Source organism: Aphelocoma coerulescens, chromosome 1 (assembly GCF_041296385.1).
Source record: "Aphelocoma coerulescens isolate FSJ_1873_10779 chromosome 1, UR_Acoe_1.0, whole genome shotgun sequence".
Taxonomy (NCBI): domain Eukaryota; kingdom Metazoa; phylum Chordata; class Aves; order Passeriformes; family Corvidae; genus Aphelocoma; species Aphelocoma coerulescens.
Genome location: NC_091013.1, coordinates 115,511,693 through 115,525,543, shown reverse-complemented (window position 1 = coordinate 115,525,543; position 13,851 = coordinate 115,511,693). Strand labels below are relative to the sequence as shown.

Here is a 13,851-nt window from a genome sequence, read left to right as displayed (position 1 = left end):
AAGCCCACCCAAAGCTGCATCTGGTGAAGCACATGGAGGGCACAAAGAAAGATTTTTGTGGGTGCATCTGAGTGGGAATGGGCAGCTGGTCATAAAGGGCACAGCTAACGCCACCTTCACCTCAATCTTTACTGGTAAGATCAGCCTTCCAAAACAAATTCAAATTAAAGATGTCAAAACCAGGTTGTGTTGTATCTACAGTACAGATGTGTGCATGTAAGAGAATGCTGGAGCAGAGACAGTGTTCAACAGGAACTTCTGCCACATCCCTCGTTCCTGCAGTTTATTAAAAGGAGAAGGTGGACAAGCCAGCAGTGCATAATAACAATTAAATTAAAAGTAGCAGCAACTGTTATTATCTATGCTAACATGTTTTATTTTTCAGTATCGGTTACATACTTCAAATACAATGTAAAAGGAATGGTTACAGGTCACTATCCTGATGCAGACTAGATCAGCAAAGCTGTCACTACAGTCGTTGTTTTCGTGACCGTCAGACAAGTTCTGGCCAAAACCTTTAGAGTAGCAATACACAATTCAACCATTTGTCTACTATTGTTATAACAAGGGCACAAGCACCTAATAACTTTGCAATGTGTGTGTTAAACCAGGATGACTTTAACCTTTTCCCTTCATGGGAGTGAGCCAGCTACACCAACAAGAGGGCAGGAAGCCAGGTCTGATAGAATCTATCAAAAGTCTCCTTTACAAAAAGGACTCTTTAACCAGTTGAACACATGTGGTACCAAACACCCACATGCAGAGTGTTGTCACCATTACTTTTACCCTGTGGAAGGTACATGTTTAAAGCTCCCAGGCTGCACCAATCAAACTCTGCTCAAGAGCCATTCTGCCCTGTCTTGGTTTTGTGTCCCCTTGAGAATTTTGTCATGCAAGTGGGGAGAATTTTGTCCTGATTTTGACACACTTTGTGCCTTGCCAGTACTAGTCCTTGCACTTAGGAAGTGGGCTAAGGTTGCAATCCGTCATCTTTACTTTCCTTTACTTAAAGGAGAGAGGCATTACTTTATTGTGCTTGTTTTTCAGAATTTATTTTTCCAGAAATCAAACAGAGTCACCAACTGCCAAACAGCCAGGGACACAGACCTCCAAAATGCAAAAATTTTCTACCATCCTTCAACAGCTGTTAGGGTTCCCCCTCAATAAATGCAGAATACTAGTATGAAATGGGTTACTTTAAGTTGGTGTACTCATTCCAACCACACAGATCTTATGATTTTCACTACAAAAAAACCCAACTAGAGTTGCTGGCTGTTACAGTAAGACAGTTACTGCCCCAGTTAACAGCCCACTGCCTGCAGCACATAATTAGATCTTCTACAGTTTATGTGCTATTTTAATTTACAGGTGATAAGGTACAGATATGCCATGGAATCCTAACGGCATTTTCCCACTTCTGCTCAGATTCTTTGTCTCAGTCTTGATCTGCAATACATTAGGTTTATAACAAATGTTCTTAGGTTTGTGTATTTAACACTGAATAAGTATTTTAATAATAATTTTTAATGAATTCTCTCCTACATAATAACTGAAACAGAAACTTTTACTGCAACACTGCACTCTGAAAAGTAATTCAAAGACAACAGTTCTGTATGTCATGAAATATCAATGCAGTAATGGCTGTCAGTTAAGGAACTTGGACAACTCTATACAAATGCAGAAAAGACACTCAGTCTGTTACAACATTCCCGGGTGCTTCATTGGTAAATTTCAGACTCAGAGGTTTATTGTCCCTTATTCTGTGGAAATTAGCAGGTAGAACAGCAGCCCCAAAGGAAGGAAATACAGAATCAATTGAAGAAATTCAGTGATAGAGGTGAACAGCTAGGTAAGAATAGAAATGCTTCAGTGATCCTAAAATACTAGAAGAAAGGGCTCAACTGGCCTTACAGCAACTGTAACAGGCTTCCAACTAAACCAGCAATGGCCTTTTCTGACACACTGATCAGCACACTTAAATAAACCTCTTATTTTGGCTGCATTTTGGGTTTTGCTTGCATTTGTTTTGTTGAGTTTTTCCTTATTCAAGGGAATGAACCACCTCATCCTGAGTTTCAGTACCTACATGGAATAAAATCTTCACACAGTTAGTTGCTATGGAAATAGTATTTCAAAACTGGACATCTGTTGGTACAAAATTTAGGAACAGCTTAACAAAATAAGCTCTTAGTTCTGAGAATCACTTGCTTAGGAGACACATGGACTAAGCACAAGGCTCAGACCAACAACTTTTTGGGGACTAGTCCAAGCACTACCTCCACAAAAAGGAATATCTAACTTCCCTAGAAAATATCAGACATCTCCCACTTCATGTGCCCCCAAATAACATGGCTGGTCTCTCCCCAGCCCAACTAAACTCTTGTGAAATCTATCAGTTTGAATTTGATACTCCTTCCAAAAAAAAAACCAAAAAACCGAAAAACACCAACCAACCCCGTAACACCTACACTTCTCTTCAGTCTCTAAGTTTGAGGGACATGCATTTCTCAAAAAGAAAACAGATGCAAATTAAAAAAAAAAAAACAATCTATGCTGTACTTGTCCCCAATGTATGCAACACAGCCTGTGCCTCTAAGTACATTAACAGATGGATAAATTTGCCACAGTATTTCTTTCCAGACATTTTCTATAAGGTCTGCTTTTTTGCCTTGAAAGACCACTCAAATTCTTCATGGCTAAAACTAATATATTACAGCAAATCTTTGGGACTATTGACCTTTAATTAATTCCCCTAGGGCAGCCCTTCACACCTTCAGTGCTTCCCCCCCGCACCAGCTTCTGAAGCAAGACTGTTACACACTGAAATTCTATCTTCCACATGCAGGAGATGGGAAGGCTATTAAAAAAGAAATAAAACAAAAAGTTTAAGTTGTCTAAAGTCACACTGGTCACTAAAGAATTCTTCTAATTCAATTATATTGATTAATCAATCTTGAAACTGCACTCCATTCACTAAGAAATGCAACTAGTACAGCAAGTATTTTTAAAGATGTGACTGTCAGGTTCCTTCAAAATACATCTTCACATAGATAATGAACAAGATTTTTTATCTTCTTTAACTCCAGTCAATAGTGTTATCATTCTAACAAGAACTTGAACTGTCAAGGTTTGCATAGAAGATGAAAAACTGAAGTCTGGAGAAACTACTAGTTATCTTAGGGAAACAAAGAAAATTAGGATTTACAGCTGTCCTGGATGTGAAAGAGATTTTCAGTTACTGAAAGACTTGGATAGATCAGATGCACTTCTCAGCAATCGAATAACTCCTCTTCCTTGTACAACACTTGTTCCACAAGGGGAGGTCTTCACACCACATGGAGAATCACCTATTAAATCAAATACAGTTTGCACATCAAATCAGCCTTTAAAGCTTGCATAAATTAATGGCATTGTTCTTCATATGCTGTGGAGCTGAACCTATTCAACAGCTCTGATACAAAATGTCAGGCAGATCGTGCCCTCTGCAAACACCAAAACCATAAGATCATGATTTCCAGGTGGAACAGAGTTTAATTCAGCATCAACCTGTGCACAAGAAATCAAGCTGCAAACTCAGAAATCTTACAGTTATTTATCTTGCAAACCTGATTCTGTTCCTCTGAAGGTTAGCCATGAACTGCCCAGAGAACTGAGCTCAGAGGCCTTCTAGGGAAAAAATCCTGTCTGCAAAGAGACTTTAAAAGAGCAGACTTTCTAACTGAGTTGTGACAGAACACTTGCAACAAGGACCAGCTCAGCCTGTACATACAATGATGTAAGAGCAAAGAGAGTATTTTAAACATGGTCCTGCCTCAAAACACCTGGGGCATGAGAATGGCTTCGTGTAACAGAAAAAGCATAAATGAGAGAGCAACATTTGTAAGAAAAACTAAATTTGGAGAGATGTTTTTTGACCCTAAGATTCTGCCCAGTAAGAAAAGGGCAGCTCTTCATGCTTGGGTGTTTAGAAATTCAGTGAAATCCATACACAAGAATAAGCACAGCTCATGCAAAGCTGTGCACCACTTACAGGCAACAGCTAAGGCCAGAAATTTGAAAAAGCAACAACTGGGTTAAGTTTAAAGATCTCTTTCCTCTTAAAAAACACAAACGTTTCGAACTCACGATTAGAAGGGACAAACTCTTGATCCTGTCTTGGAGAACCCAAAGGTTTGTCACATCCAGAACTCTCAGCTTTCATTTTCTGTATGAAAAAATACACATTCAAAATAATGTACATGGGTCTGCTAACATGAAACTTACACCACTAATCCATCAAACCTATGAATTATGGTCAAAACCCTGCGAGTTCATGCATCTGCCCAACATACGTCACAAAGGACAGCACGCAAAGACAAAAGAGCTCACCTGAAATTGGCAACTGGAAATAAATCAGGGTGTCAATTGAAAGAATCTGACCTGGATATGTCCAGCATTCAGTTTCACAATCCTGGTATTTGTGCTTTGATCACAATCAGAGTCTTGCAGAGGGAGGTGAGCTGCTGTTAGTGGGACTCCATACACACTAGCAAAAGATTTACTGATGCAGTAACTTGACCAAGAAAAAAAAAGTAAAACAAGGAAAGTTTGGCTAAGAGGGCTATAATGCTTATGTTTAACAGCACAGCATTTTAAATTCAACTGGCAAACAAAACCAACCAGGGCCTGAGATGCACAGAGCAGATACCAGAGGGTAGAAAGACTTTACAGCAGCATCACTGCATCCTTCCAAGACCACCAGTCTGCTCTACAACTACACATGAAATGAAAACAAACTGCTTCCCCACATTATCAAATGCAGCACTTGGAAGTGTGAAAAGCAACTTTTTTTTTTTTCGGGGCACGGCAGTCCATGGTGAGTTTTTTGAGTGAAAGACTATTTATTATTGTCTCTGTACATGCTACTATTGCTGTCAACTGAGATCATAAACTGTGTTTCCTCGTTTCCCAACTATTTACTTTTCCTTTCTCCCCTACAAAAAGATTACAGAACCTTATCTACCTACATCATGTTAGGCAGTATGAAGTTTCCAAAGCAGAGATATCCTAGAGCATAGTGAGAATACCTCTGAAGCAAAACAGTGAATTCTAATGCAATCAACACTTTTCTCAACACTGCAATGCTAACAAAATAAAAGCCATCATGCTGGAGGCAACTCCTTACCAATACTCACCTGATTTTCTTACAGGATGCCAGAGCACAGCAGATGATATCATTCTCCTCATGCCACTTGCACCTACATGAAATGAAGTTCAGGCTTATTTCAGAAGCACCTACATTGTTAATCACCAAGAATAGTTGGTCTGGTCAGATGAACAGGAACAAATATTAAAGATGGTATCTTTTTGTTGCAGTGACCATGCAGTACCTTTAAAACTTCACAGAGTTCAATAGCTTTGTCCTAAGTAGTTTATGAGGAGTTTAAAGGTTTGCTTATCAGGCAACCTGCTTCATACTGAGGTGGGAGGCAGGGAGAAAAGAGAACCCTAAGAGACAAATGGAATTTAAACCATTTGAACCATTTCAAGTTTCCCATTAGTGTGAAATAGTTTCTCATAGCATAAACATCCTCTTTCCTCTCCAAATGTGTGTTTTAAAGCAGATGTTCCCATTCTCCTTAAGGTTCCCCTCTAGTGTGAAGATACTCATGGAAACAGAAAACTGCCTGACTATAAAAAGACAAAGTGACACCAATGAACCCAAAGGATCTTAAAACCCATATTCCAAGCAGACTTCCAAGAATAATTTATAGTTTTTTCTACTGAAATTTAGTATCAAATTATTGGTTCTTAAATCAGTACCAGAGGAAACATTAGTCTATTTCTAAATTAACTGCATAATCACCCAATATGCTCCTGCAACACTGCAAGCAAACACCACTTTTTGTACAAACACAGAAGAATCTGAAAGCAGGTACATTTACACAAAGGACCACCCAACACACCTGGTATTACTGGAGAAATCCCACAGGCAGACATCCAGTTTTCTATACACCCAGATCTTGGATGGCTCCTTTTGGTATTTCTTCTGGTACAGTTCTGTAATCAGGTCTTCTACAGCAAAAAGCTCCCAATGGCTCTCAATGCCTACAGTTCAGTGAAAATCCAGGCCAGAACAGGAGTCAGTGCATGTCCTGCTCGGCTCATTTCTCAGTCAGTCCCTGTTCACTGCCTAGCCTCTTATCATAGCATCAAAGCTCAAAGTTATTCCACCAGTGGTTTTAATAAAACCTGGCTTCCTAGAAAGTGGCAGGAGAAAGGAAGAGGAGGAAGCATGCAAAGCAGTTCTAGCTATCAGCACCAGCTTTTATGAAAACTTTGAGACACGTTTGTCAGACAAATACAGCTGTCCGTGATTACACAGCCCTTATTTCTGGGGGAGGAGAGGAAAAGGAAGGACAAAAATTATCCATTTCCTACCTGTTATGCTGGCCATTCGACCAAGACACCAATTAATTCGGAATCTGTCATTAGACTGGAGGAAAGAAAATTTCTATCACGTCAAAGGAGTACAGTATATAATTCTGACACTTGCATGACTTCTGAGTAGGTCTGAGAAAGTCACCTCCAAACCAAAATTGTTTCTGGGACTGAATGTAATCTCCCTGACAACTATCTTGAAGAGGAACCAAATTTCATGCATATTTGTTCAGAGCTCTATATTTATGGATGGAGCCCAAGATCTGGTCCCTCCCTACCTTTTTGAGGATTAATATTAGCTTTGAATTGAATTGAAACATAATATACCTGTTATGAAACTTAAACGCCTCTGAATCCTAAGATTTTGTTCTGTTCCCTGGAAAAGAACTTGAGCAAAAATTTAAGGCACGTGTTATTCTCAAGGGGAGAAGAGTCACGAAAACGTAAAAATATCCCTTCAAAAAAGCAGGATTTATGACTATTATTGAGCACAACCAATTTAAGTCAAATCTTAGGAGCCCTTAACTAAAGTCATAACAATGTCAGAGAACAATAGACCCTGTTCATCAGTAGATTAGAACCAGAAGTGCAGGCTGAAAATAAGAAGGCAGAAAAATTAGGTCTCTGCTTTATAAAAAGGTTGGCTTCTAGAGGCCATTTCTTCTTGCATGGAACTGGGACACTTTGGAAAGGGTGTCTTTTCCCACTTATATGCACACTGATTAGGTTTTAGGGTGAAGTATCTCCTTAGTCACCCAAGAGGAGTTCAAGCTTTGATCTTGACCATACCCTGCAGAAGAAGCGAGGCTGAGCACCTCTGGCAGGCTGGGCAAATTCAAGAAGTTCCCGTAGGACAACGGCATAACAAGAACGAGGAAGGTGAAATCCAGATATGGGGATCTTATGAGTTTCATCACCTAATTGAGGGGGGAAGGGAGACAGGGGGAAAAAAAAAAAAATCAACAAAAACCCACAAAGTTATGAGAAGTCCAGTTTCTGTAAGAGATATGGTTCCATCCTCCTTTTTATCTTTCTATGTACATATGTATATACAAACACGACACACTCTTCTTCTCCACAGACAGGGCCTGTGATTAAGCAACAGAAACCTTGCTTCTGTCAGTAGGTCTGGGCTGGGAGCAAACACTCACACTCTTATCCCTTTTAAAAGGCCATTATCCAAGTACGAGCTGTAGGAAAACATAGGCCAAATTTGTTCCCTCTGTACAGAAGGAGAGGAAGTGTCCTAATAGAAACAAATTGGAACCTATAAACATTACTGAGAGTCACATAGGAAACAGGCAGGCCAAGCCAGACACAACAATGGTGTAGATATTTTAATATCTGTTAATACATGCCAAGCTGCTAAACATAACTTTTAAATATCAAGCAGTATCTTTGAGTTACCCTGTTACTAATTATTGCTACATGCTGAAGATACACAGAGGACTATCAAGACTTAAAAAACGTTTGGCTAGAGGTCAGATAAGCTGAGTCTAAAACTGTACACCTTTGCATACCATTCTTTTCTCCATTAATACTCACCAGCAGTCTGGCAGTGGTATCGAAAACCACGCGGTGGTACTTCTGCAAAAAAGAGGAAAAAGTACAATCATCATCCAACAGCAACAACGAGAGATCCTTAACTCTCAACTCCACACTATAGCTTCATATACAGAAAGGAACAGCTTCATCTTCCCTTGTGGTCTTGTAAAAGTGCCACAACTATTTCTGGGGAAGTTATTTTCAGTTACGTGCATTTTAAAAACCAAAGTGCATTGTATAGTGTGTTTAGGTCCAACCAAGAGCAACAGTCACTGACATGAAATACAAAGCACGAACATGTGCAGGTCTTCCTGAATTTAGCCTACCCTCTTTGAAGTTACATGCAGTTCTGACACTAATTCTGTTCAAAAACAATCAGCACTGCTCTGATATTTTAAGAAGTCTGACCACTTAAAGTCAAAGAAATAAACTTGTCTTAATACCAGAAGTCTAATCTGGGCAGCAGCGACACCAGAAATCCTCCCTCTCACCCCAGGTACACTTTGACTTTCCTGGAACACACCTGGATCTATGAAGTGGTGGAAATCAGCCATGATTCCTTCCTGTAGGGAGTACTTGACACACCCAATCTCACAGGGAAGGAAGCGCTGCTCGCATTGGGGTGGCAGCTTCCCATAGCTGTAAATGTCCAGGAAGTAGAAGATGTCTGCAATCACATCTGAAAGAAAAAGAACAAAACCACCTTCAGACAACCTACCAGAGGTTACAGATGCCATGCAGGTCTCCCCTCATCCAGGGAAAGCTTTGGTGAACTTTCTCCTACGACTGGGTGAAGAAGGGTAACAATCAAGCAAAACACACAGCTCTTCTTCTGTATCCAAGAGGACAAGATAACAAACTCATGAAGTCAGGCACATTGGTAGTGCTGGTAACACCTTCCAGGGAGGATGCTCTGTGTAGAGATCAGGCAAAAAAACCCAACAAATAAAAGCAACTACAAAAAAAAGCCAACCTCCAAACCCACAAGATGTTAAGAGGCCTGGAATCCAATAGGAACTATTATTCTTTTTAAGGATAGGTCTCTTTGCCCTTTCAGAAAATAAGATTAGGAGAAAACCAAATCAGTAGCTGCAAAACAGCCTCACAAGCTCAGTTTGGCAGCTTACACCACTTAAATGAATTGGTAGCAATCTTGTGGGGCAAGAAGATGAGAAGTTAATTAAAAGGATTGCTTCTCCTCCACCAAATGAGCTCCCAAAGAAAGCAGCAAAAATACCTGTTACAGTGGGGATACTATATATATAAATATATAAATATCCAATACAAATATTAAGAAACCGATTTACCATTTACTAATTTTAAAAGTATCCAACTATGAAAAATGTTTTACAATACACCTTAATCCTTCTCTTCAGGACTGCCACAATGTCCTCGCTGAAATTTAACGTAGCTATTTAATCCTTACTCTAAACTTCTGCCCCTCACCAAAAAAAATCCTGCTCGCTCTACTAAATAATAGAGATGTTTAACTGTCTTAACACATAAATAATTTTGTATGCCAGACTTTAGGACATTTAACACCAGTTGCCCTAAGCTTGAATGGCCATGCTCCCTTATGTGGGTCTTAAACTGCACAAGCTGTGGGGTCATAGGAAAGACACCTCTCCTACCTTATGAAAAAATGGATATAGCTCCAGGGAACCATACAGAACTTTGACTGAGAAATATTAAGAGCAGCATCATGAAATGTATCTCAATTATCCTTTATCATTATGCCTCTCATTCAGCTGAAAGATCAGTTGTGTCAACTCAAGCCAGCATTATCAACCCAATCAAATCTGCATCACAATGACAGGGGAGCATGACCCCGGGCACAGAGGGCACTAATAAGTATTTCACTTTTTATGCAGCTACTGTTTCTTGCTCCCCCATAACCATGACAACATGAAAACAGTTCAAGAGACTGAGGTAAAACGCTGGAGTTGAGACTTAACCACACAGCAGACACAGCTTGTATGAACCGGCTTCTTGACTTACCTTGTAAGCACTGCCTTTTATCATTTCTCAGAATAACATAATATTAATTGGGTAGAAGATTACAAATGTGTTCAATACTCAACTCTAATTAGAATATCCATTTGAAGGTAGGGTACAGGTAAGAAAGGTTTAGTTTTTGAGAATTCTTTCAATAAGGAAGCAAGTCAGGGTGTTATAAAGGCACTGACCAAGTGTGTATTCCCTCTTTTATTCTCCCAGTGAGGCCAGGCCCTTGTTTTACTTAGTACCTCTACCATACAAATTTTGAACTTTGATACCTAACAATTCTTCACCCTTTGAAATTGGTACAAGCATTCTTTTATGCTGAACTTGGATTAGGCCTTGTCAAATCATAAATGTAGGGCTTGAAAAATTACCTTTTCCTTAAAAATCTTGAAAATACCGTTAAGAAACCATTAGTAGCTATACTCCCATTGAGCTAAAAAACAGAGGATAGAATTCTTGGAGTTTGGGAGGGAAGGGGATTTGTGCTGACTTCCCTCTACCTTTTACAGCAGTAGCCCAGTAGTGTCAAACGAACAGCTGACACAAATGGCTTTTAGCAAAATGTAAAGATTCTTTGTAGAGTTACCACTGAGAACATCCTCAAAGGGCAAGCCCTCATCTATCAGGATCAACTGCTTTAACATCACCATACCCTGATCATTCTTCCAAGACAGAGCACAGGCATGTGGCAAAGGAGTAACACTGGGCATCTCTGTGGTCAGAGGAGCAGGAATTGGATCAGGCAGATTACACGTCTGGAAAAGATGAGAAAGTTAAAAAAAAAAAACAACAACAATAAAAGAGTCTTCTCACCCCAAATAAAGTCCTTCAGCTCCTTATATCAGAGAAAAACACAACATCCACTAACAGCTGTGGTTAGGTGAACAGTTTATATATAAAAACTGCCTGTATACCTGTAGGCCAGGAAGGCAGGATTTCTCTTCAGTACCTTTGTCAACCCATCACCACTTTCAAGAACTACAGCTAAATTTACAAAATGTAGTATAAAAAAAATATTTTTTTAGGTTCAACCACTTGTCACAGGCAAGGAACTCTTCAAACTGGAATTTAAAACTTTTTTCCATAAGTTTTATGAAAAAAGCACCTGGCACATGTGTTAGTTTGTCTTTGACTAGGAAACAGGTTCATGAAAATCTGATAAAGCCTCAAGGAAGTCATTGGACTGCTCTGAAAATCCATTAATGAACAATAAGCTTTTAATAGGAGGGGAAAAGAAACCTGGCAGGCTTACAGAATCTGATCATTCAAACCCAAACTGGGAATAACATCCACACCCAGGTACACTGATTGCAGATAACCATCTTAGCCAAAGCTAATTGGTTATCAGTTTGAACTGTCTAAAACAAAATGAGGAATTATTCCCATCTAAGTAAACTCTGGCCACCTCCAAAAGGGGAACATGACCTTTCACCACACAAAGTGACTGTGGTTGTCTGTGTACAGGGCTGGGATTAATAAACTGAGATCACATAACCTCATCTATACACATTTCCCTATTTCCACTGACAAGCAGAAAGGATGGCGATCTTTATTTTGGCAAAGCAATTTTTCCTGTCCCCGATTACAGTCCTCTAAAATGCTACAGCTTGTGGAAGGAAATACAGAAGCCTCCGTTTATGGCTTACCTGCCATTTCACTTAGTTCTCTATGATAGATAAAAATGAAGTTTCATTAATTACGTCCCCTCAGCCTGCTAAATGACACAAGGGTGATCACTTTTTAAACAGCTTTTTCCCAAACAGGCAGGCCCCCCAAATCAGAAAACATTGCTTAACACCTTCCTTCTGCTATAAATTGACTAATTCAACTAATCCATATTTACTAGTTACTCCAAACTACAATCATTCTGTCACTCCCTCTATCACTATGTAAGTGTTTCAAAGTCCTGGAATTTATGCTCACCATTAATACACAGTTCATAGTCATTATCTAGTAATAGAGCACGAAGGAGTAAATGCAGTATTATCCATGTGCTCAGTCAAGGTCTTTCCTTGGACACACAAGTTTCAAGTTTTTACACTACCAAGAAAGACTGAAATAAAATAAGCTTTCTGACACTTCATATAATTCAAACTCTTAACTAACTCTGCTTCAGGGAAGTGCTGGAAGAGGAAAAGAGACAGAAACAAAAGGGACACACACACCTTTTCAAGACAGTAAATAGTAGAAATGATCTGTTTAGCACCATTTTCAGCCACAACCATACACACTCAGCTTAACTCAACCGCCTACTTCTGTACAGTCCTCCACAATAGTAGTACTACTCTGTCCAATATCCAACCAACCTAAAAATAATGGCAGGGGGTAATTATTCTATTTGTGCACAGGCCACAACATTTCATTGACCTGGTTCACCACACAGCTCCCCGAGAACAAACGAGCTGCCTCTAAGATGTGCTTTCAAGCCATCAGACAGGAACTACCTAAACCATTGACACTCACAAAGCAAAAGCAACATGAACCTATGACACAAAGTAACACCAATTTACAGTATAAATTAAAATGAAAAAAACCCAACTAAGTCAGGCACTGCAAAATACTGTTAAAACTAGGGTGTGAGAGAAGTACATTTTACTTGGTAAAAGAGCGCAAAGGAACAAGCTGTGCTGGTTTAAAGCGGTATATTTTTACCTTCAATTCAAACCAGAACAATTATCTGCATAACCTTCATGAGGGTATGAACTACTACTGCAGCCATAACCTCCAGAGGCTGGAGGCTGTGGAGAGCAGGTGGAACTTTCACAGCATCCTGCGGAACCGGCCACACCTAACCCAACACCATTTACTCCTCCTTAGAGGGCGTTCCACTCTCAGCATTTACCTCCTTTACTGTAGTCTTCTGAGAGCGTTTCTTGCTATTCCATTTACGAGCCTTCCCTGCATACATTGTCTTTTCTTCCTCTGTCAGGGACTTGAAAGAAAATTAACCATTATAAAAAGGTTTCTACCACCTCCTTCTAGTAGTCCCACAAACCATTTCCAAAGGACATTATCGATGGCTGCCAAGACTGACTCAAACACTTCCAGTCGCTTTTTTCCTAACAACGGTGTAAGCCTTGCTTCCAAATACACAGCAAGGTAAAGGTGAAGGACCTCCGAGTGAGGGCAAGCCACGAACAAGAGACCCCCTGGACCTGCTCCTGCCAGCCAGGGTTGCCACCACGCCGCCCACGGCACACGGACCAGCGCTGCCCCCGCACCGAGAGAATGGCGCAGCCACCTGAGGCCACCTGAAATGGCGCCGAGCCGCCTGCCAGCCCGCCCTCCGGCAAAGCCCCGCCGACATTCCGCCCTCACCCCCCATGCCGGGGAGCAGTAGGGGACGGCATCCGCCACATGGGCCACAGGCAGCCCGTGCCGCTCCAGCTCGGGCAGCTGATCGTGCACGAAGCACAGAAAGGCGCTGCGGGAGCGGCCGCGCTGCGCCATGGCCTCGCCGTCGAGCGCTCCCCTCACGCGGCGGCAGCGCGGCCCCTCATGAGGGGCGGGCGGGGCGGTGCCCGCGCCTTGCGGCGGCCGGGGCGGGGCGGGGCGGGGCGGGGCGGGGCGGGGCGGGGCGGCCGTGACTGCAGCGGCTCCGGGGCCGCCCGCCTGCCCCCGCGGGTGGCACGGTGGGCTTGGGCCGTGTTCCCGTGTGAGAGCGCCGCGTGCTCGTAATCAGCGGCACGGGAGACTTGTCTGCGGGACAGACAGCGGCCAACAAGCTCTAAGGGTCACAAAACCGTAGGACGTTAAGGGGTTGGAATGGACCTTAAAGATGATACAGTTCCAGGGACACCTTCCACCAGACCAGGTTGCTCAGAGCTCCGTCCAGTCTGGCCTTGAACACGTCCAGGGATGGGCAACTTCCCTGGGCAACCT

General features: G+C 41.4%; 1 protein-coding gene across 1 annotated transcript; it reads right to left on the bottom strand.

The window, feature by feature from the left end:
- Positions 1-295: 295 nt before the first annotated feature.
- Positions 296-13,452, bottom strand: MAEL (maelstrom spermatogenic transposon silencer). The gene is made up of 12 exons (XM_069025206.1): positions 13,288-13,452; positions 12,812-12,901; positions 10,622-10,724; positions 8,489-8,644; positions 7,966-8,007; positions 7,210-7,337; positions 6,421-6,475; positions 5,946-6,087; positions 5,175-5,237; positions 4,420-4,552; positions 4,126-4,204; positions 296-3,347 (listed from the first exon to the last, which is right to left on the bottom strand). The coding sequence occupies exons 1-12, from the start codon at positions 13,417-13,419 to the stop codon at positions 3,232-3,234; spliced, it is 1,239 nt and encodes a 412-aa protein (XP_068881307.1). The 5' UTR covers positions 13,420-13,452; the 3' UTR covers positions 296-3,231.
- Positions 13,453-13,851: the final 399 nt, after the last annotated feature.